General features: G+C 50.3%; 5 protein-coding genes across 5 annotated transcripts; 4 read left to right on the forward strand and 1 right to left on the reverse strand.

Annotated features, from left to right (window-relative positions):
• The first annotated feature begins 5,124 nt into the window (after window positions 1–5,124).
• GGI43DRAFT_415717 (uncharacterized protein) lies at window positions 5,125–6,967 on the forward strand. The gene is made up of 2 exons (XM_083207179.1): window positions 5,125–6,127; window positions 6,189–6,967. Exons 1-2 carry the CDS (start codon window positions 5,542–5,544, stop codon window positions 6,503–6,505), a joined length of 903 nt encoding a protein of 300 aa, XP_083056446.1. The 5' UTR covers window positions 5,125–5,541; the 3' UTR covers window positions 6,506–6,967.
• Window positions 6,968–7,868: 901 nt separating this feature from the next.
• GGI43DRAFT_430560 (uncharacterized protein) lies at window positions 7,869–9,363 on the forward strand (the record flags this gene model as incomplete). The annotated part of the gene is made up of 2 exons (XM_083209269.1): window positions 7,869–9,095; window positions 9,156–9,363. Exons 1-2 carry the CDS (start codon window positions 8,275–8,277, stop codon window positions 9,361–9,363), a joined length of 1,029 nt encoding a protein of 342 aa, XP_083056447.1. The 5' UTR covers window positions 7,869–8,274.
• A 1,622-nt stretch (window positions 9,364–10,985) lies between these two features.
• On the forward strand, window positions 10,986–11,965 carry GGI43DRAFT_218446 (rhamnose mutarotase). Its single transcript, XM_083200305.1, has 2 exons — window positions 10,986–11,212; window positions 11,277–11,965. Exons 1-2 carry the CDS (start codon window positions 10,999–11,001, stop codon window positions 11,501–11,503), a joined length of 441 nt encoding a protein of 146 aa, XP_083056448.1. The 5' UTR covers window positions 10,986–10,998; the 3' UTR covers window positions 11,504–11,965.
• A 2,715-nt stretch (window positions 11,966–14,680) lies between these two features.
• Window positions 14,681–17,592, forward strand: GGI43DRAFT_218588 (calcium-binding EGF-like domain-containing protein). Its single transcript, XM_083200308.1, has 2 exons — window positions 14,681–16,285; window positions 16,352–17,592. The coding sequence occupies exons 1-2, from the start codon at window positions 15,046–15,048 to the stop codon at window positions 17,500–17,502; spliced, it is 2,391 nt and encodes a 796-aa protein (XP_083056449.1). The 5' UTR covers window positions 14,681–15,045; the 3' UTR covers window positions 17,503–17,592.
• A 446-nt stretch (window positions 17,593–18,038) lies between these two features.
• Window positions 18,039–20,268, reverse strand: GGI43DRAFT_218573 (carboxyl transferase). The gene is made up of 3 exons (XM_083200307.1): window positions 19,478–20,268; window positions 18,370–19,414; window positions 18,039–18,299 (listed from the first exon to the last, which is right to left on the reverse strand). The coding sequence occupies exons 1-3, from the start codon at window positions 20,056–20,058 to the stop codon at window positions 18,177–18,179; spliced, it is 1,749 nt and encodes a 582-aa protein (XP_083056450.1). The 5' UTR covers window positions 20,059–20,268; the 3' UTR covers window positions 18,039–18,176.
• Between the last annotated feature and the right edge of the window lie 3 nt (window positions 20,269–20,271).

Here is a 20,271-nt window from a genome sequence, read left to right on the forward strand (position 1 = left end):
ATTTTCCTCAAGCTGTGCCCGTACCCAACAAGCTGGCTCCATGCACAGCTAAGCTCTCCGCAGTCCAAATTAAGTTGAAACACGGAAGGCATAGCTGAACAGGGAAGATGAAGCAAGATTTAATAGGGATCCAGCTCTAGTCTTCCCACCCGCCGTGAATTTGCTCTCAGATGTTACACTCGTCTATTCCTGCAGCTAGGCTCTTCAAGTGACACAGCCTCATTATTATGGGGACACAAGATGTCCTGTCATTATGCGAGAAGGCGTGTGCGAGGAAGATTGCGGGATGGTAAACGACCGAGTCCAGGAAGTATCTCACGAGATATCCCGGTGCATTGTTCGGCCAAAACGAAAATCGATTGAGGGACATCTAATATCCGACGATACGAGCACGTCTTCGGCATGAGAGCGATGCTATCAGCATGGATCTCTTGTGTTTCCAATGGCCCTCTCACGGCATCTTTGGTCCGTCTTCTCCTACATCTATACGATGAGCAGCTTTTTTGTGTCCAACTGTAGGCGATAGCAGTGCAGCTCAAGTCCGTGTATAACCGTGCTCAAGTGTGCATTGATGCATTGTTCACCATAGCCAGCCATTGAATAACAGAAGCAGATGGAACCGCTCTGGTATATATCCATCTCTTCATGTTCAAAACCCAGCATAGGCAAAATCTCGGTTCTCCGAAATAATAACATTTGGATCCTTACATGAAGCGAAAAGCTTGACGGTGTATGAAGGCTGATCCTTGACAATTCATCGCTTCATAACCCGGAATATATCATCAAAATTTCGCCAGTGAGTGGTCTCTGACGCGTTCGTCTCCGGGCGCGGCTGCCTTGACCTCGAATTGTTACACAAAACGGTTGAATCGTGGCGGTTTGCAACCTTACATGGGAGGGTGCAAGATCTAGATAACGGGCCATATTAGCCTGTCCCCAGATCTCAGTGTACCCCTAGCTTGGTTCTGCAGCTGCTGCAGGATCTGGCTGCACACTGCCGACCTGGTTATGGCGAATAGGAGAGCATCAATTGGCGGTATTATCCAGAGCAGGGAGCCCTGTTGGTATCTCCATCACCATCAATCTGATACTGTGGACTCTCATGATGCCGGGCTACCCTTATCAGCAGTATGACCGAGACATGGATTCGCGAAGCGTCGGAGAGGACTCGGGATGGTTTCTTGTAACCACCCAACCTTTTTCAATTCAGGAGTATGGCATCCGGGAGGGAGCTGGCCGGGAAGAGAGGCTCAGCACAGTCCATTTCAGCTGGCATGTGTGACCAGCTGGTAGCTAACTAGGTATGGTTATAGCTGATGGGAACTGTCTGGAGAGAAAAGGGGATAGCAGCGTATCTTGCTACAAGCTGGCAGCTGGCAGCTTGGGTATCTCATTTATTGGCCAGTCCCGGCCAGGTGTACTTGGGCATCTGAGCTGCGTCCTCACTTCATCCTACAGTCGGTTCACCTTTCTCTCACTTGTGAGTTGCCAGCTGCGAACAGTTTTGCTCGCTCGCGTTGTTCCTCTTCTACAACGCGCTGTTGACACGTTCTCTTCTTCTCTCGCGTCCTTTTCTTCTTCTGTTCCCCATCTCAACTTGGAGGAATTGCAGCTTCTTCAATCCACAACTTCGTTCGTTAACTTCTTTGCCTCTCTGTGAATTTCCACACTTCATTCAGCATTTGCGTTTCTCTATTGTTGAGTCTATCAATAATATCATCAGGCATATCTACTCTGTCTAGATTCATTGTTGGGAAAATGTGAGCTCTTCTTGACGAGCGCCACCTATTGTTTCTAACCATGAATAGCATCCCAGCCCCCGCCCACGATGAGAGCGTCAATATTATCTGCTGGTCTTGCCCCAGCGGTGGTAATGCTTCTGGCTGGAATTTCTACAACCGTAGCCCAGCTTGCAGTTCATCGCCTCGGCGTCGAAGATTATCGCAATGATGTTGATACAGGCCATTTCCAGGTCTTGGCCCCTCGTGCTGCCAACTATGGCGAACCAAGTGACTATGGTTATCCTCCTCCCTATGGAGAAGAAACTTCTGCCATCATCTCCACTACCAAATCTGGAGCCTGTGAGTATAGGTTGCTTCTTTTTGCTTGTATCTATGAACTAACGGTTATCCAGACCCTCCCCCTCCTGCTGGATCGTCTACAGGCATTATTTCCAATGTGACTACTAAGACGGAGACTATTTCTACCACTCGCTCGACTGGTACCAAGACATCTTCTGAAAAAAGATCCTCTACTTTGGCAGGAACAGTAACTGCATCGTCTACTTCCAATAAGAGCCATTCATCGACAGCTGCTGAGGGGTCATCAACCACAGAGTCTTCGCTTAGCCTAACAACGCAGACGATTACTGTATCACTGGCTTCTACCACATTCGTTACAGCGAAAACTGTGCAAGTGGAATCCAGCCACGAGGGTTACTCATTTTCATCGGAAGCGACATCTACTCTGAGCACGTCGTCGGCGATGTCTAGCGTGTCGACCAGATCTTTGACTGAAGAAGAATCAGGTACCGTCCGACCTGTATTTTCTTCCAGCTCCACCAAAAGCTTTTCATCATCTGGATCTGCTCCTGTGTCTACCACAACAGAGTGGTCCAACACCACCTTGTCGCCCTCCATCACGTCAACTAGAAGTCTGTCGTCTAGTTTCTTGACTGAGAATGGAACTATCCTTTCCACTAGCGCGTCCACAGTTTCTACAGAGCCAACTAAGTCCTTGACTGAAGGCGAATCTGGCACTATTCATCCTATATCTAGCTCTACAGCGGGCTCATCCTCTTCTGGCTCTACCACCGTATCTACTATAACAGCATGGTTCAACTCTACGGTGTCACCCTCGAGCACGTCGACAGGACAGCTTTCGTCCAGTCAGTTGACTGAGAATGGAACCATACACACCGTCACAATAACCACAATCGGAGTGACGTTGACGAGACCGTTTTCTGAGTCTTCCACCCAATTAACTTCTCCAAGTTCTGTGTCTGGAAATTCAACCTTGTCAACCGGCGCCTCTGGTTCATCTGCTTCTGAGACATTATCTTCTAGCTCTTTGGCAGCCACTGGTACAAATCTGACCCTGACCTCTGTGATTAGCAGACCTACCGGTACCACAGCATCGGGTCATGGTATCACCAGCAGTGTGAATGGAACTGTCATCATAATCACAGTCTCTGAAGCAGCGACCAGTACTGCCTCATCAATCTCGACAGGCACTTTGTCAAACATCTCGTCCTCTCTCACCAGCGTGTGGCCGTCGTCAAGCAGCCCATCATTAGCTACTTCGACCTATCGATTCACAAACTCATCTGTGGCCATCATTACCGTGAGTCCATCGAGTGGTAGTGGGACAGCGGTATCGTCAGTTAGCACCAGCGAGGCTACGTTGTTGTCGACTCTGACTCTGTCAGGTACCGTATCACCATCGGCATCCACCGCCCAATCAAGCACTTCTGCGTTGTCGACTACGGGCAATCAGACCTTTGTTACTCTGAGCACTACCTCTAGTGCCACAGTGGCTCAGTCAAACGTGACAACGATCTGGTCTACTACATCAACTTCGCCAAGATCATCTGGGGCAACAGTGTCTGTTACATCTGTGCCTGGTACTGCATCAACATCGCAACTCAACAATGGTACTGTCATTTCTTCTGTTACCTCCACCGTACATACGAATGGCACTATAGTGGTGACTTCACAGTCCTCGTCTCATTCAACAGGCACTGGCCATTCCAGTTTGATACCCTCCGGTGAGATTCAGTCGTCTTCAACAGGGACATGGAGTAGATCTGTATCATGGGTCAACACAACGTCTACCGTGACTGGAACCGCGACACAAACAAGTGATCAGTTTACGGTTACAACTTCTGTCTGGCCGCTGAACTCCACAACCATTGTCCAAACACTGACATTGACGGCGCCGTCTGTTTCGACTGCCAGGCCTTGGAGCTCAGGGGCCGTCAATACGACTTCTGCTCCTTCTAGCCTCGTATCCACTACGGGATCCCAGATTCCCTGGAATATGACTGCTACAGGAGAGACAGGCGTCAGAACCATCACCTCGACCATCTCTGGTTCAGGTTCTGCCAACTCGTCGGTGGCTTCTAACCCTGCTGGTACCGTTGTGGTTATTACTGTTACTACGGGTGGAGTGATCACTTCTGGCAATTCTGCTACCTCGACAACCACCGCGCCCCTGACAGCAAGTTCCAACGGAACATTAACCAACACTGTAACAAATAGCCAGACGCCATTTACCAATACGACTTCGCATCCATGGTCGTCTGGACAAATTGTAACTACAACAATCTGGAGTAGTGCCCCGACAGCATCTGGTTCAACATCTAGTTCAACCGTCTCTAGCCAGCCACCATTCAGCAATACAACTTTGTCTTTAGGATCATCTGGACAAATTGTGACTACCACAATCTGGAGTAGTGCCACAGCATCTGGATCAGCCACCTCGGGCAAACCGCCATTTGGCAATACGACTTCATCATCTGGGCAAGTCGTAACCTCGACAATATGGAACACCGCACCGACAGTTTCAGTTTCTCGATCAATAATCTCCAGCCATTCTCTTCCCTTTACCTGGAACGTTACTCAGTCTGGAACCCATGGAACATCTCGTCCGCCAGTTACGCCCTTCAATACGACTTGGCTCTCCTGGACAAGCCAGCCGACAAAAACGCCTGGTTCCAATAGTCCCCCGGTCTCTACGACTCGCAACTTTACCGAGACCTTATTAGGCACTGTTGTTAGTCCGAGTGGTACAGGCTCAACGACTGCCAGTGTTATTACTATCACTGTCAGTCCCCTGCCTGCAACAAACTCAACTTCTAGACCATCTTCAACAACAACAACAAGTGTCAGTGGAGCAAGCTTGACGTGGTCTTTTACAAACTCTTTCAATCTATCCACCATCTGGATAACTACCACCGCCGCAACTGGTGGTTCGTCAATCGTTCCTGTCACCATCACCAAGACCAAGACAGGTTCTTCTATTGGCACAGCTAGCTCAGTTCCTCTCAGTTCTTGGAGTATTACTCCTCCGTTTACCAACTCTTCGACTACTAGATTAGGCGTATCTGAATCAACTTTGACATTATCTCCTTCATCTTGGACAAATGCATCTCGGACTACAACTTCTTCGACCGCGGTGTCTGGAACAGCAGCTAGCTCCAGCAGCAGCGTTGCTAGCCCCGTCATTATTTCCTCCACTGTCACCAGCGGAACAATAGTGAAAACCACGGTATTCACCTCTTGGTTGACAACAGAATCTGGCAGATCTACAATCAGCTCTGGCTCATCTCCAGCAAACAATATTACAGTCACCACAGTCACTCAAAATGGGACAACAGTGATTTTAACAACCGGATCAGCCCTTCCATGGTCAACGTCGGCAGCATCATCCGGGACCGGCACCCTATCGTCGTCATCTAGCAGCGGACCCATTTGGACTAACAGCACTCGGGTATCGCCGTCTTCAACTGGCCCGGCTGCATCTACCACGACAACAACTCAGATGATCACTGTGACTGTTTCTACGTTGACTCTTACTTCTTCTGCATCTATTTCAAAGTCCAATGTAACGGTTTCTCCGAGTACCATTACCAGAACACTGCCATGGTCAACAGGATCATCAGCTTTTTCTGGGACCGTCATCTCGCCATCTTCATCTTCATCTGAGACTCACGCAAGTGGTAACACGACCCAGATAATTACGACTATTGTTGAAACAGTCTCTGGGCCAACGACTACCCCCGGGCCGCAATGGACCAATACCAGTACCGTCGCGATTGGGCATGAATCCAGCCACACAGGCAGTATTATCGTCACAACGCTCTACCCGAACAGCACCACTGCAACGCCTCCCTGCACTCATTCGTGGGTATACCCATATCCATATCCCAACATCAGTGACAGCACAACGACTTGTTCTCGCTTCCCAAGTGGAAACACGACACTCACTCGATGCTGGGCTATGCCGTTGACAACAGGTGCGCCAGAGTCTTCGCTTCACCACACCCCGTTGTATACGTCTACCTGCAATACCACAAGCACAGCGAATGGCACATACGGGAACGCAACAGCTGCCTATAGTCGAACCAGTAAGTACCCTCACAAGAAATGATCTCTCTTTATAAACTAACACGATGATTCCTGCACTAGATACCTACCCTTACCCGCTTCCAACGACATTTGAGACTTCAACTACAGCAAAGGACCATGAGTCCATATCCAAGGGCTTCAACTATCCCGTGCCCACAGTGGCGGTCCCATCAGAAGAGACGATGCCGCGCAACCCAAATTTTCCTTGGGGAGCCGGCTCGCCGCTGCATCGTCACCAGAACGTGACAGGGCTGGGCGATGGCATCCTCGGCGGCAGGAGTGTTCTTGTCGACTGGGGCAAGATGGCCGTGCATAGCCTCAGGGCGCTTTTCAAGAAGCAGATCGACGAATACGAGCAAGGTAAAGGGGAGGAGTAATAACGAAAAGGAGAGCTGACTTTGGAGTGTTATTTTTTGAAGTCTGACTGTGCCTTGGCTGTATTACTCTATAATCCTATTGGATTCAAGAAGGGGTGATTTGGGTGGATTTGATATACGGGAGTGTTGATACGCTAATCATCATTGCTTTTTTTTTTTCTATTCTTTTTTTAATGGGACTTTTTTCAAGGTTGGGTTATTAAAAACTATAGGGGATTATGGAAAAGGGGCATGGAATGGCATGGCATTGCAATCTTAGGAGAGCCAGAAGATGACGACTCGTGTTGCACTCCGTAGGTCCTGATATATTGTGTCGGCAATAATCACTGATGGTTTCAATGCCGTGATGGCAGCTCGGGAGTCTTACGTCTGCAATTGTGCCTATGCTTGTTTAGGAAATGAAATCTCTAAATGGTGAGCCTGGGAGATTGAGACTTTATGTTGATATAGACCAGCTGAAATAACTGCTTCAGCTGTGTTATTTCTATGCTTGTCTTATGTCATCGCAGTTCCACCAGCATTACGCGTATGGTACCTTATTGAATACTAGGTCAATACTGTATGCGATCCAGGGGCCTCTATTTTAATTAGCCAAGCACTATTAGCGGGCGCCGATATGAAAAGTGTCTCTAGCACAGGGGTATTGCGGAGAGAGCGGGTTTACAACCGCTTTTGTGCTTGGCAGAGGCATTTGTATCATCTGGAATGCCACCTCGTGTATGCATAGAAGAAACGTTTAGTAGTGAAGATATGTATATAAAAGAGGGCATAAGAATTGCCATCGTATTTTGTGGAGCAGAGTGCATATACTGGCAAAGGCATTTACTATTTGCAGGGAAGTGGGAAAAACAGGTGCAAGCATTTGATGCACATGTATGGGACTATGAGCCTGTTTTTTCGTATTGTATAATACAAAGTAGCTGTGGAGCACGGATATTCAGGGCACTGCTCGCCTAAGCGGCAGCTCATTAGCGGAGACTTAATGCCTTGTCACAGATTGATACTATTGACTCCATAGTGCTCGTACATGTGTACTTGCTCTGCATGCACAGCCTACCTGCAGTAATGGTCTGAAGTAGTAGGTGCAAGGAGGTACTTTTTATTTATTGATCCTATGGGACCAGCAGAGAATGACAGCCTTGAGTTAGGCGAAAAGCGGCATCGTGTGCAAGCTGAGCGTGGACTGAGTGCTATTGACGTTGCTGTTTACTAGTAGGTAGTTTGGGAATGTGGCACTGTAGGTACAGTAGCAGTGTAGTGCCAGGCATCGAAGTATCATCAGTGACTAATTTCGAGGCTATGCCCTCCTCCTCAAACACTTCGTACTCGTACTAACAGAGAGTGTTACGGTACAGTAGAAGGTGCTAGCTTGGCAGGGGGTCCAGGCTGCTGAGCTATTCGGATATGCGGCTCCTGCAGCTGCATCAGTGCTCTCTTGGCCCCGGGAGAGCTGACGTAGTCGCCGTCGCTGCTCCCCAATCACGCAACGGCACATCCTGGCCGATTTCGTAAGCCGGGGTCGTCGGACAATCGGACGGCGCCAATCCCGGCCGCCTGCAGCCAGTCTGGGCGGCCAATGACAGGGCGTCGTCACACCTTTTTACAGCTGGCCTTGCCACCCAAATCGCCATCCGCCCTCCCTTCCTAGCTCCAGTCTCTTTTGCTTTTTACATCTTCAAACCCGCCGCGACAACCTTTGATAGAGTCGCATACTGTTTTTTCCTCATTACTCTTCTTTTTTGTATCGCGACAACCCGATCTTCATCGCCATGCTCTTCAAGCAGCTTGCCCTGGCGGCTGCGGCCACTGCCTTTGCAATCGTTCCCGAGATATCCGAAAAGGATGAAAACATCTTCAAATCACTCCCCGTCGAACCGGAAACCTTCCAGCTGCCTGCCGAAGCGTTTGGACAGAGCCTCGACGTGCCTTGCAGACAGTGCCGTGGCCGCGACAGCCATTTGAAGCTGGATTTTGCCGTGGAGGATGGATCAAGATTGATGGTTAATGGCTTTGAGCTGTATCCCCATGCCGACCCGTGGCGTGGTGACTTGACAGCCGATGTCGTGCGAGCAAGCGGAAGCGCTACCGAGCGCACTCTGGGATACAGCCTGTCGGTCCTGCCCAAGGCCAAGGACGAGGAGCAGCAGCTGGAATTGGTGGACGTTAAGCTGAGGGTCATCGAGGTCGGCCACCGATTTGTCGACGATATTCCCGTGGTCAAGGTTGGCCTGATCAAGGCTGTTACTGGCGATATCGTCATTTCCGACATGCAGCTCATGGCCGCACCCGAGATGCCCTGCAATACCATGTGGTGCCGTGCCAAGTCAGCCCTCAAGGGTTTCGGTGGCTGCCACGGAAAGAAGCCTCATGGTCCCGAGCACCACGGCGAACAGACAGAGGCCGTTCACCCCCCTCACCCCCCTCACCCTCACCACCACCATGAGAAGCCTCACCATCACGAGAGACCTCACCACCACCACCACGAGTTTGAGGAGGGTCAGCGCGACTGGCGCCGCCTTGTCAGGAACGTTGCCTCGCACATTGTCCTGCCCGTCCTGATGGGCATCACTGCCGGTGTTGGTGTTGCATTGTACGTTGCTCTATATCGCCTAGCATGTATTTCTCCGTTCTTTGCTAACTTTTATGATAGCCTCGCCATGTTCCTGTGCAGCGTCGTCTACCGCATCAGCATGTTCGTCCGTGGCGGAGCTCAGCGCCGATCATGGTGCCCTCACCACCGACGCAACTCTGCCCAGTTCCCCTCCGCTGAGGAGGAGAAGAGGGGTTTGCTGGAGGCCGAGGAAGCCCAGGACTCTACCCCGGCTCCTGCCTACCAAGCAGAGCCTGCCGACAAATAAACAGGCAGGGATTTTGCGTGAAATCTTTTTTCTTATGTCAGTTTCCTTGCGTTACAATATACCAGCTATGAAGTAGCCGAACGACGAATAGGTGGGCGAATAAACCACCAGCACTACCATTGAAGACAAGATCAAAAAACATGGAAGCATTTGTGTTTTTCTTTTTGTCCTGCTCAAAGAAAAAAAAAATGTGCAGAATGATACCGTGGCCAGAAAAGAGAACAGATGGCCTTACTGTACTATTACTAAATTGATTCAATACCTTGGGGGAGTCGAAGGGCGTTTATGGGAAATCAAATATGCAAATGTCAATTAGCATATTTTCTGTCATTAGCTGAATGCTACAATTTTTTTTCTTTGTAAATCAGTCTCGTCCCTATATTGCTTCAAGATGCAGTGGTATAACACAAGCATCGTTTGTCCTCGGCTGTGTATATGTTTGATTGACTACTTGCATGTATGTAAGTTATATCATCATCTCTATATCCTCTATCCAATTCAATCTCCAATGCACCCTCACTCCATTTGATCCTCCGGTGCTGCAAGCCGCGTGGGGCCATGATCCGGGGGGCTGATCCCGTGTGGGGAGATCCGGACTGGAGCATCTGTTGCGCGAGTCCACTCTGCCCACTGTGGCGGGTATTCTGCTCCGTTTTTTTCTGCAGGTATAAACAGGTATTAGAGAGTTAAAGCTTTATGGTGTATTAGCCAGGGGAGGTGCTTGAGTTTTATGAATGAGGAGGTTGAGTTTTGTTTTGTTTCGTTGATGTTTGCTATACCGGGGAACTGTGGATGTGTTGGCCTACAGGCTACAGAATCTACTGTAGCATAACTGCTAGTGAACTGGAGAAATATTGGAGAAATATGCAAAACTAAAAACCCCCCAATTCACCCGTCGCCTAATTAATTCAGAGACGTAGAGAAACGGTCCAGTGGGGGCATGATTGTTTGTTTTTCTCCAAAGCAATCAACTAGAAAGAAGAGAAATGGTCAAGGCATATCCAGAACATTCAGAGTGTTTCATAATGCATTCTCCAAGTACCCCAAGTACAGATGTATATGCAGTTCTGTGACCTAACGCATGTCTCTGTGCGCTGTTGCTCCAGGGTTAGAAGTCATTACGTGGAGCTGCTGGATTGGAGCAATCGCCCTCTTGTGTCTCAGTGCGGTCTCTTACGTTTGTAGGGACCCCCATACTTGATAACCCCCATACTTGATATGCGGGGGAGCCCCGGACCTGAGGGGAAGAGCAAATAGCGTGCGGACAACTCACTTTTCTTTACTGAACCTGGCTAGCTGCACCGTCTGTCTATGGAGATTCTATAAGCGCAGCAGTCATCAACGTTGACAGATATGTACCTACATAAAAATGTACAATTCCTGGGAAAGTACTCCGTACACTCATTACTTGATCTGCGGGGTTGCGAGACACGTTGTGCTTCCCCACAGCGACTTCTTGCCCCTCATCGTAGCTTTGCATATCCGGTTCCGCAGGCGACATCAGCTGGTCTGCTGACAATTATCTTTGCTCTTTTTTTCTGTCCCTTGTCTTTTTTTTTTCTTTTCGTCAGACTGAGTCTCTGCTTGATTTAACACCTTTCATCGTTTTCCTTTGCATCGAAGTAGTATACCAACATGTGGCAGCCAACTTCACCAACTACGGAAGAGCCCCCGCCAACTGTTCCTCATGGCCATACCAGGACATTGTCGATGAAGCAGAAGCACCCGGGCCGCTGGTTTGGCCAGGTCGTCAAGCTCAAGAAAGACCGCGTGGATGAATACAAGGCCTGCCATGCCAAGGTCTGGCCCGAGGTTCTCAAGCAGATCAAGGACTGCGGCATAGAAGACTGTAAGCTTACTGTCACCTTACTCTTACTTTCTCTTATGTGACTTTGGCTTATGCATTGAGACAGATAGCATCTTCTATGACGACAACCTGGGTTTGCTCTTTGCGACGTTTAGGTATATCGGCTACGACTACGCTGGAGATATGGAGAAGATGGCGGAAAATCCCAAGGTGCGCGAGTGGTGGAAGATGACAGACAGCATGCAGGAGAGCTTGGTTGAGGGAGCTGTGAGCTCGGAGTCTGGAACTCCATCCTGGTGGAGGCCTATGGAGCAAGTATTTTTCCAGCCATGATAAACAACTGCAACAATAACGATAACGGGGTTGTTGAAAGCAAGAATGAAAGATTCTACGGAGGAAATAATATGTATCCAGTTTAGGGTACCGGAGATTGAAAGCTGGGCAATAGATTTTACGACTTTTGTTAAATGCGGGGCGCTTTTTGCCAATAGAGCCGAGAGCTCGGAGAGGACCGAGCTTTACGGCATCGAAGATGGAACTATCGACTATCGACAATGCGAGAAAAAAAATTCTTGCATGGAGGCTCTGGAGATCTAGATGTTGATCAGTGGCCGTGCTCGGCTTAACTAACGGCGCCATCCTAAACTATAAATCGGCTATCAATCAAGGTACACAAATCAACTGCTGTGATGTATGGATTCCCCCGGAAGAGAACAATGTTTCCAAGATAGAAGAACACATGACACACCCTTTGAAAGTAAGCATATACGAACCACGGGGTTATCAAACAATCACCCCGTATAGCCAGAACCAAAACTGTTTCGTGTGAGGCGGCTACAGTATGCGACGAAACAGGTAACCCCCCGGGCTTCTAAGAGCGTGGGTAAGCATACGCAACCCGATGAGCTTTTTTACCTCTTTTTCCCGTCCTTGGCTGAGATGAGCAAGGGTCAAGGGTTTGAAGCGGCGCAGTCCTTGTTTTTTCTAGGGGAGTAAATGAGTGGATATTTCTTGGCGGCGAACGCTGGTGTGATGAGAGGCAGGGATCTGGGGAGTTTTCCTTTTTCTGCCGGACAGTCGGGGCTGTTTGGGACAGGTTGCCGCTGAGGTTGCAGAGCGTCTGTGAGGATCATGCCACAATTGCAAAGAATGAATCGAGTTTGAGTTGCTTTTTCCAAGATTACTTTTTGTATGCGCGCGCTCCCTGTTAATCTTTCGTGGCATCGCAAGCAATTCCTGTTATGATACGAATCGGACACTAGTCGCCGACTTGATGCCCCACTCTTGATGCGTGTCTGAGACGTTCACTCAGATCGGGCTGGGGCCTGCTCAGGGCCCCGGCGTGAAGGCATCGTGTACGAGAAAGCAGTTGAGAGCGTATTGAGGGCTGTTTACAAATCGTCAGCCCGTATTCTATACTTATACCACAGCCTTAGGAGTGAGTGTCTATTTCTGTTAGTGCTGGTATCAAGACACGATGACGGGACCAGGCTGTTACAGAATGTGCTGACAAGCTCCATTGGGGAGGCTCTATCCTATTTAAGAGAAAAAGGGAGCAAAAAAGAAGGGAGAAGAGAGAGAGGTATGAGAAAGAGAGCTGTAGCATCGGTGCTAATAATAGCTGTGGCACTGGCCTTGCCAGCTAAAGGATACCATGTGGATCGGAATCAGATCCGTGAATTGAATCCAAGACATCCAAGACAGAGCCGGGTGGAACGTGCTCGAGAAAGGGCCGACGATGCTACAGTACAGTACGGCTGGGCACGCTCTCAAGTGCCCATCGTGGAAGCGTGAACAAATAGCGCCATCGGATAGCTTGTAAATGGGAAGCTGGGCAATCGAACACTATTTTGAGTTGTGGCTTGCAGCTGAGCTGAAGAGTAACACTAGATGCTTTACTGGGTGCATGTACTAAAGGATAAAAGTGATACACGTGAGGGTAAATGCATGCAAGTGTGTCTGGTGTCGTCTAGCCATTTAAGGAGCAAGGGAAAATAAGATAGCAAAGAACGCTTATCGGGAGAAGATTCATACGAAGAGATGGCCAGCGCTCTAACATGAATGGCGCGGGTTTATGATACGCTGGAGCTATCAAACATCGTCATGCTGTAATTGGAGCAAATGAAAAGGCCTCACTCGCGGCTGGGCAAATGTGCTGCGAACGGGCCACCTGCAGGAACAATTGGCGCTAGTGTTTTGTCTTTAGAGTGGCTCTCCAGGGGGTCCAACACGGAGACTAGCACAGGGGACTGCTAGTATGATGTGCTGCTAGCTGTGGTACCGGTACCTGTGCCTGCTGTGGCTTGGAGCATTGATGCTGCCAATTTCTTTGCTTCATTTAAGTTTTTGTTATACGTATTAACAACAATAGGTATTCGGCGTTCTTATTATTAACCATTCATATAGTTTACATCTCGTGTTAGTATTATTGGACGTGTCTCGGACACCACTGATGTGCATTCAAACCATGTGTCACCAAGACATGTCCATGCTCTGCGGAAATTGATTGGCCGGATGCTCGATTTCGACATTACGCATGATAGCCTGTTCAAGCTTCAATTTCCTGGTGGGCTTCCTTTTTTCCTTGGATATCCCTGCCTGCAGCCATACACCACTCGCACGTACCGGTACCAGCGCCGGATCCTGTAGCTCGTTACAGCAGCCAGAGCTCAGGGCAGCCCATGGCACGCCGAAGCGACTTCCCCACAGCCAGGCACAAGACCTGGAACCAGGTAAAGTGCTCACTAACCACCCCTGTACCTGTACCTGTACCTGTACATGCATGGCTTGGCTCCCGGCACCTCAACCGCATGGCCCTCGTCCTTCTCCTCTCTCTCGTCTCCTCTTCTACCTCCTCTGCCATTGTTTTGTGATTCTGAAGCTGGGCGTCAGAACCATCAGGCTGGGCCGCATCGTCCGACAAAACGACAAGCCACAGGCAAGGCCAAAGCTGCCGAGAGGCCCGCAGCAGGCAAATCCCTCGAATCCTGGTCGTCCCTGGGCCGGCCTCGCTCGCCAAAAATCCTCCTCTCCTCCATCATCTCATCTCTCCCCCCAGTTTTGTCTTTTTCTCGCTTGCGTTAACCTTCACTCTTTCTTTCTTTTCTCCCCCCCATCACCAGCTGCTAGTCGCTGCTGCTGCTAAGCTATTCATTTCCCCGCTTTCCTTAATTCAATTTTTATTCATTTTATCATTTTTTCTTTTCGTATTTCGCTTCTTACTTCTCTTTCTTTGCCGTTTTGTCAGATTCTGTTCCAGGTGAATACGCCGTTTCATTCCTCAAAGGTAGGTCTTGCTGATCGTTCACTTCTATCTACCTCCCACCTTGCTCTAGGCCTCTACACATCGTCCGATCTTTTTTTTTTTTATTTCGAGTCCATCTTTCGATTTATGCGTTTCATGCAAAGTCTATGAAACTGCTCGACATCTTTCTTCGCATCTTTGTCCACGCTCAGGCTGCTGCTATCACACCGGCTCATCGCAATTACGCCTGCTCCATCTTTCCCGCCTTTCGAGACTTGTATCAGTACATAGCGTTGCTCATATCTGACCTTGCCTGTTAATAGACTTCACTCATTCATTTATCTCTCTGAGTACGGATCTGCTTGATATAGCCTGTAGAGCTGATAGCACGACTTCTGGCCTTATTTCAAATGCTTTTTATCTCTTCATTCGTTTCAAACGTTTCAACTTCAATCCAGCCAGTTCGCGACAGGTTTCACTTCGACCAGTGCAACCAAGTTAGTTTCAGCTAGTCCGGCTACCAGCCATACGTCTCAGGACAGACTGTCGCCCTCGTTGGATGTCGACAGCTACCTAAGCACTATTACCCCGGATGGTTTGTAGCTAGACTCGACGACATTCCAAATTCCAAATGAGCCAGGCATATAATGGAGGCAGGGATTGGCCGGCACAATCTCCACCATCCTCCCAAAGGCCACGGGACCGAGCCCAGGTTGGCTTCCCCTTCAGCAGCGAGTCAAATAGGCGTGAGCAGCGGCTGAGACACAATCCGAATCCGAGTTACGATACACCACCTCAGGATGAGGTATCACAGCCCAACTCGACCAGATCAAGAGCAGGGAACGGCCAGAATGGTAACATGGCAACAACAAACTCACGACCGTCGCCAGCTTCTCAGTGGCCACTGCAGAGCCCTGATGCAGAGTCCCCCCCAGATGCAGAATCATATCGTCCACCGCCTGACCGACCTCGAGTAGCCCCCCAAAGACCGCCGCGCCCAAGCCAAGTCCCGTCCATGGTAGATCAGTCTCGTCAACAGCAACCAACTCCCATATTCCGCGTCCCAGGAGGACCTGCCAGCCCATCAGAAGTCGAAAGCCCAGTCTCAGAGACTTCAGATCGCCCAAGGAGGAGCGCAAATCTGGGACCACCGCCCTCTAGCAGAAGAGGACAGTCGTCCTTTTACTCTGCAACATCTTTTGTTTCTCCGATTCCTGAAGAACATTCGGCATATACATCTCACAATTCTTATGCTTCGAGCGCAGCCATGCCCGACTCTTGGAGAAGTGCTTCTGTGGGCGCCAGCCCGGGATATCATGGAGGAGGATTCTACGAAGAATCATTAACGGAGAGAAGCAGAAATTCCGGATCAGACGACTTTAGCGATGAGAGCGGGTTGGTATCCGGCCAAGACGAATATGCGCTTCAGACACTCTCTAGTCCACACTCCAAGGGAAAGATGCCGGCTTCTGCCAATCCGTTTAATGACGGAACAGGCCTCGTCGAAGAATCCACCGACTCTACTCCCAACACCTTCTCAAACAAGCAGACTCCCGGCATGGCAAGCCACATCGCAGCGGTTCATCTAAACCAGCCGGGCACGATGAGCCCGGCAGATTTACGCAGAGCCGCGGGATCCCCCCCACCGACCAGTCGCCTTTCTGCCATTCGACGCCCGCCGAGGCTGGATATCGACGCCGTGCGAGAGGCTGAATCGAGAGGAAGTCTTACCAGTTTACCAGACCTGATCCGACGAGCCACCCGCCTGGCCTCAATGATTGACAAGGGCAAACGACCATCAAGCCGCCTCGACGAACTCGACTTCTTTAACGAAAAATCGAGCGGCGCCAGCGGAATGAAGCGTTCTTTTGGTATGTCATAAACCTGTGGTAAAAATGGATATTGATTTGCCGCTAACCGTGATGGATGGAAATTAGACGATCGTTATCAGTCGGGTCTCTCAGATATGCTGGCCGCCTTTCCACCCCCTGTTCAAACTCCTGTACACACTCACCGACCTGCGGATGTCTGGCCTTCTGTACCAGGAGGCCGTGAGAAGTTCATGATGACCCCCGACGACCAGGAAGTGCCAGCCGGTGGCAATGCCAAACCCAAAGCTCGCAGGTGCTGCGGCCTGCCCGTATGGGCCTTCATCCTGATCATCTTCCTGATGCTGTGTATCATTGCGACCGCTATTGTTATACCCTTGGAGTACTTTGTATTCAAGAACTTGGGCAACAACAGCAACAAGTCAACGGCAGTCAACCTGCAATCTTGCGCAAAGTCTCTGCCATGCCTGAATGGTGGCAGTGGTGTTGTTATCAATGGTACGTGCTCGTGCATCTGCACCAACGGGTTCACGGGAGCCAACTGCGGCACCAACGGTTCATCGGGTTGTACGACGACAAATTTGATTCCAACGGATGGCTCTGCCCACATTAACAACGTCACACTCGGTATGGCTATACCACGCATCATTGCCGATTCAGACAAGAACTTTTCCATCCCCCTCCTGGGGACAGAAATCCTGGCCAGGTTTAACACGGGCAACCTTTCTTGCATCGCGCAGAATGCTCTTGTTACGTTTGATGGCCAGTCGACGCGAAAAGGTGTGGCCAATGCGCAAGTTCAGAGTACTTCTGATAATACTCAAGACACAACTGACAAGCCCTCTGGACCAACTCCCAACCTTACATCCCGAGACTTTTTTGCTGTTCTTGGCGAAGTGCCATCACGAGTTCGAAGAAGAAGCCCCTCATCCACGAGCTCTTCTTCTTCATCCCAACAGACATCCATGTTCACCGTTACACAAGAAGTCCTCGACTTTGCTCGCACAGCCGTGCTGTACGTGCTCCAAGAAGATAGTATCGATGCTGCCAATACAGCGCAGACTCAGCTCCAGCAGTTTTTCACCCAGGCTTCTCAAGCAATTACGAAATACGGCTCCGAAGTGACAGTCAAACAGGCATCTAGCATCTCCATCGGAGGGAACAGAACGGTTGACCTGGTTGACGCCACGGTCAACATCGGACAAGGGCCTGTGGGAGGCAAGACGACATCAAAACGTAGCCTCCTTTTCGGCTTCTGAAGAGATAATGCTCAAACAGCTCTTGGCACAACAGCACATTCAGCCAAGCCTTCGATCATATATATAAAGAAAAGTCGAGGACTATAAGGCTGCCTTGAGGGGTCGCGCTACCCCCATTTTGTACAAACCTGGGATACCACATTTAATATACTACTAGTTGAAACTGGGAGAGGGAGGCGGCTATTTGCGACAATGAGACGAGACGTAAGAGGTAAAAAAGGGCGATACGGTTGGGAAATCTTGTATAAGCATGTCATGGACTCTCTTTTCTTTTTTTGAGACTTTTTTTTTTTCTTTTTCTTTTTCTTTTTCTTTCTTTCTCATTTTTCCATTATTTTTTTCATGTGCATTTACAAATGCGAGAAAGGTGGAAGAGGAGATTAGCGCAGGCGTTTTCATCAGAGGCGGAGTAGATTAACTGATATCAAATATCACTGCAGTTCGTTGTTGAACTGATACGAATATCTCGGATGGAAAGTAGTCGAGCGAGCAATCAATGATTATGTGTGTAGCTAGTAGTGAAATGTACATAGATGTCTAATTCTGAAAAAAGGGATACCATTCCATATGACACACCAAGTCGTTACATGTTGCGTATTAAAAACCAATTTTTTTCTTCTCTTAATTATCTCTTTTATATCTCTTTTTTTTATTATGCCTCTTTTATTTGTTTTTTACATTCTGAAGACACCAAACTTGGTATCTCCGGCCTTGACCTCGTTGCGACCACCCATGGCGGCTCTCAGACCAAGGCCAAGGTAGTGGCGGGTGTGCTGGGGAGGGATGATGCCGTCGTCCTATTATCATGATTTGTTAGCTGATGGTCTCTTCTTTATATGTTTCTTTATATGTGATATGATGACTTACCCAAAGACGCGCTGAAGAGTAGGTAGCCTCGCTCTCGCGCTCAATGCGATCCTTGAGCTCCGGATCGACTGACTTGCCAACTGTCTCCATGACAGCAGCCAATTGCTCACCACCCATGACACCAACACGAGCATTGGGCCACATCCACAGGAAGCGAGGTGAGTAAGCACGACCGCACATGCCGTAGTTGCCAGCTCCGTAGCTGCCACCAACAACAACGGTGAACTTGGGCACATCGGCGCAGGCGACGGCGGTGACGAGCTTGGCACCGTGCTTGGCGATACCGTCGCGCTCAGAGGCAGAGCCGACCATGAAGCCGGAGATGTTCTGCAGGAAGACGAGAGGGATGCCGCGCTGGGCGCAGAGCTCGATGAAGTGGGCGCCCTTGACGGACGACGAGGCGAAGAGGATACCGTCGTTGGCGACGATGCCGACCTTTTGGCCGTAGATGGAGGCGAAGCCAGTGACGAGGGTGGTGCCGAAGTCGCGCTTGAACTCTGAGAACTCTGAGCCGTCAACGATGCGGGCAATGATCTCGCGTACGGGCATGGGCTTCCGCAGGTTGGTGGTGGCAATGCCGAGGAGCTCATTGGGGTCGTAGAGCGGCTCAGCAAAGGTCTCTGCGGGGGGAATGGTGGCGGCGGCCTGCTTGGGCCAGTTGAGGTTGGAGATGCTGCGACGGGCGAGGGTGATGGCGTGGGCGTCGTCGACGGCGAGGTAGTCGGTCACACCAGAGACTGAGGAGTGCATCTTGCCGCCTCCTAGATCTTCGTGGCTGACAACCTCACCAGTGGCGGCCTTGACGAGGGGAGGGCCGGCGAGGAAGATGTGGCCTTGCTCCTGAACGATGATGCTCTCGTCGCTCATGGCGGGCACGTAGGCGCCACCAGCGGTGCAGGGGCCCATGACGACGGCGATCTGGGGGATGCCCTGGGAGGACATGCGCGCCTGGTTGTAGAAGATGCGGCCGAAGTGGTTCTGGTCTGGGAAGACGTCGGCCTGGTGGGGGAGGTTGGCACCGCCGCTGTCGACGAGGTAGATGCAGCTATTTTCATGTTAAGTCTTATACATGATGATGAGAGGGAGATGAGATGAGATGGCAACTCACGGCAGCTTGTTCTCCTGCGCAACGGCCTGGGCGCGCAGGTGCTTCTTGACGGTGATGGGATAGTACGTGCCGCCCTTGACAGTGCTGTCGTTGGCAACAATCACGCAGGTGACGCCCTCGACGACACCGACACCTGTGATGATGCCTCCCGCGGGGACCTCAGCCTCGGGGTACAGCTCGTAGCCGGCCATTGGCGACAGCTCGAGAAAGGTGGTGCCCGGGTCAATCAGCGCGGCGACACGATCGCGCGGCAGCATCTTGTTGCGCGCAATGTGCTTGTCGCGGGCCTTTTGAGAACCGCCCTGCTGGATGGTCTTGGTGAGGCTCTGCAGCCGGGCGGTGATGTCTGCCATCTGGGCCTCATTGTCCTTGAACTCTGGGGATGAAGGGTCGACATTTGTGGGGAGGCGGGAGATTGCGCCGGCCTGGTGAGGAGGAGTGAGGGTTGCTGCTGAGCGGCGGGAGACTCGCGATGCCTGTGATGATGGTGTTGAGGATATTGATATTGAGAGGGAGGAGGGGCGAAGCTGGAGCTGGCGGGACAGGCGCAGGGCCTGGCGAGAAGGCCGTGAGAGAGACATGATGGATGAGAGAGAGTTCAATTGGCGATGTGAGATGCACACGAGATGCTAGAAACACAAAAAAAATAAAGTGCAAAAATCAGAAATATTAACACCACGCACAAAGATAAATGGCGATGCTGGTACTTGCTCCCTCAGCCGAGCTGCCTCGAAGCTCAAAGTACGTCAGTTTGCCCTTCTCGGCTGTTCGCAGCTGAGGTTGCCCCGGGCCGC

Source organism: Trichoderma evansii, assembly GCF_050947405.1.
Source record: "Trichoderma evansii strain SZMC 28006 chromosome Unknown GGI43scaffold_26, whole genome shotgun sequence".
NCBI lineage: Eukaryota > Fungi > Ascomycota > Sordariomycetes > Hypocreales > Hypocreaceae > Trichoderma > Trichoderma evansii.

Coding starts and splice junctions, on each gene's coding strand:
- GGI43DRAFT_415717 (XM_083207179.1), top strand. CDS start 5,542: ATGATCACTGTGACTGTTTCTACGTTGACTCTTACTTCTTCTGCATCT. Junction 6,128..6,188: donor AGCTGCCTATAGTCGAACCA/GTAAGTACCCTC, acceptor TTCCTGCACTAG/ATACCTACCCTTACCCGCTT.
- GGI43DRAFT_218446 (XM_083200305.1), top strand. CDS start 10,999: ATGTGGCAGCCAACTTCACCAACTACGGAAGAGCCCCCGCCAACTGTT. Junction 11,213..11,276: donor GGACTGCGGCATAGAAGACT/GTAAGCTTACTG, acceptor GCATTGAGACAG/ATAGCATCTTCTATGACGAC.
- GGI43DRAFT_218588 (XM_083200308.1), top strand. CDS start 15,046: ATGAGCCAGGCATATAATGGAGGCAGGGATTGGCCGGCACAATCTCCA. Junction 16,286..16,351: donor CGGAATGAAGCGTTCTTTTG/GTATGTCATAAA, acceptor GATGGAAATTAG/ACGATCGTTATCAGTCGGGT.
- GGI43DRAFT_218573 (XM_083200307.1), bottom strand. CDS start 20,058: ATGTCTCTCTCACGGCCTTCTCGCCAGGCCCTGCGCCTGTCCCGCCAG. Junction 19,415..19,477: donor GCGCAGGAGAACAAGCTGCC/GTGAGTTGCCAT, acceptor ACATGAAAATAG/CTGCATCTACCTCGTCGACA. Junction 18,300..18,369: donor ACTCTTCAGCGCGTCTTTGG/GTAAGTCATCAT, acceptor TCATGATAATAG/GACGACGGCATCATCCCTCC.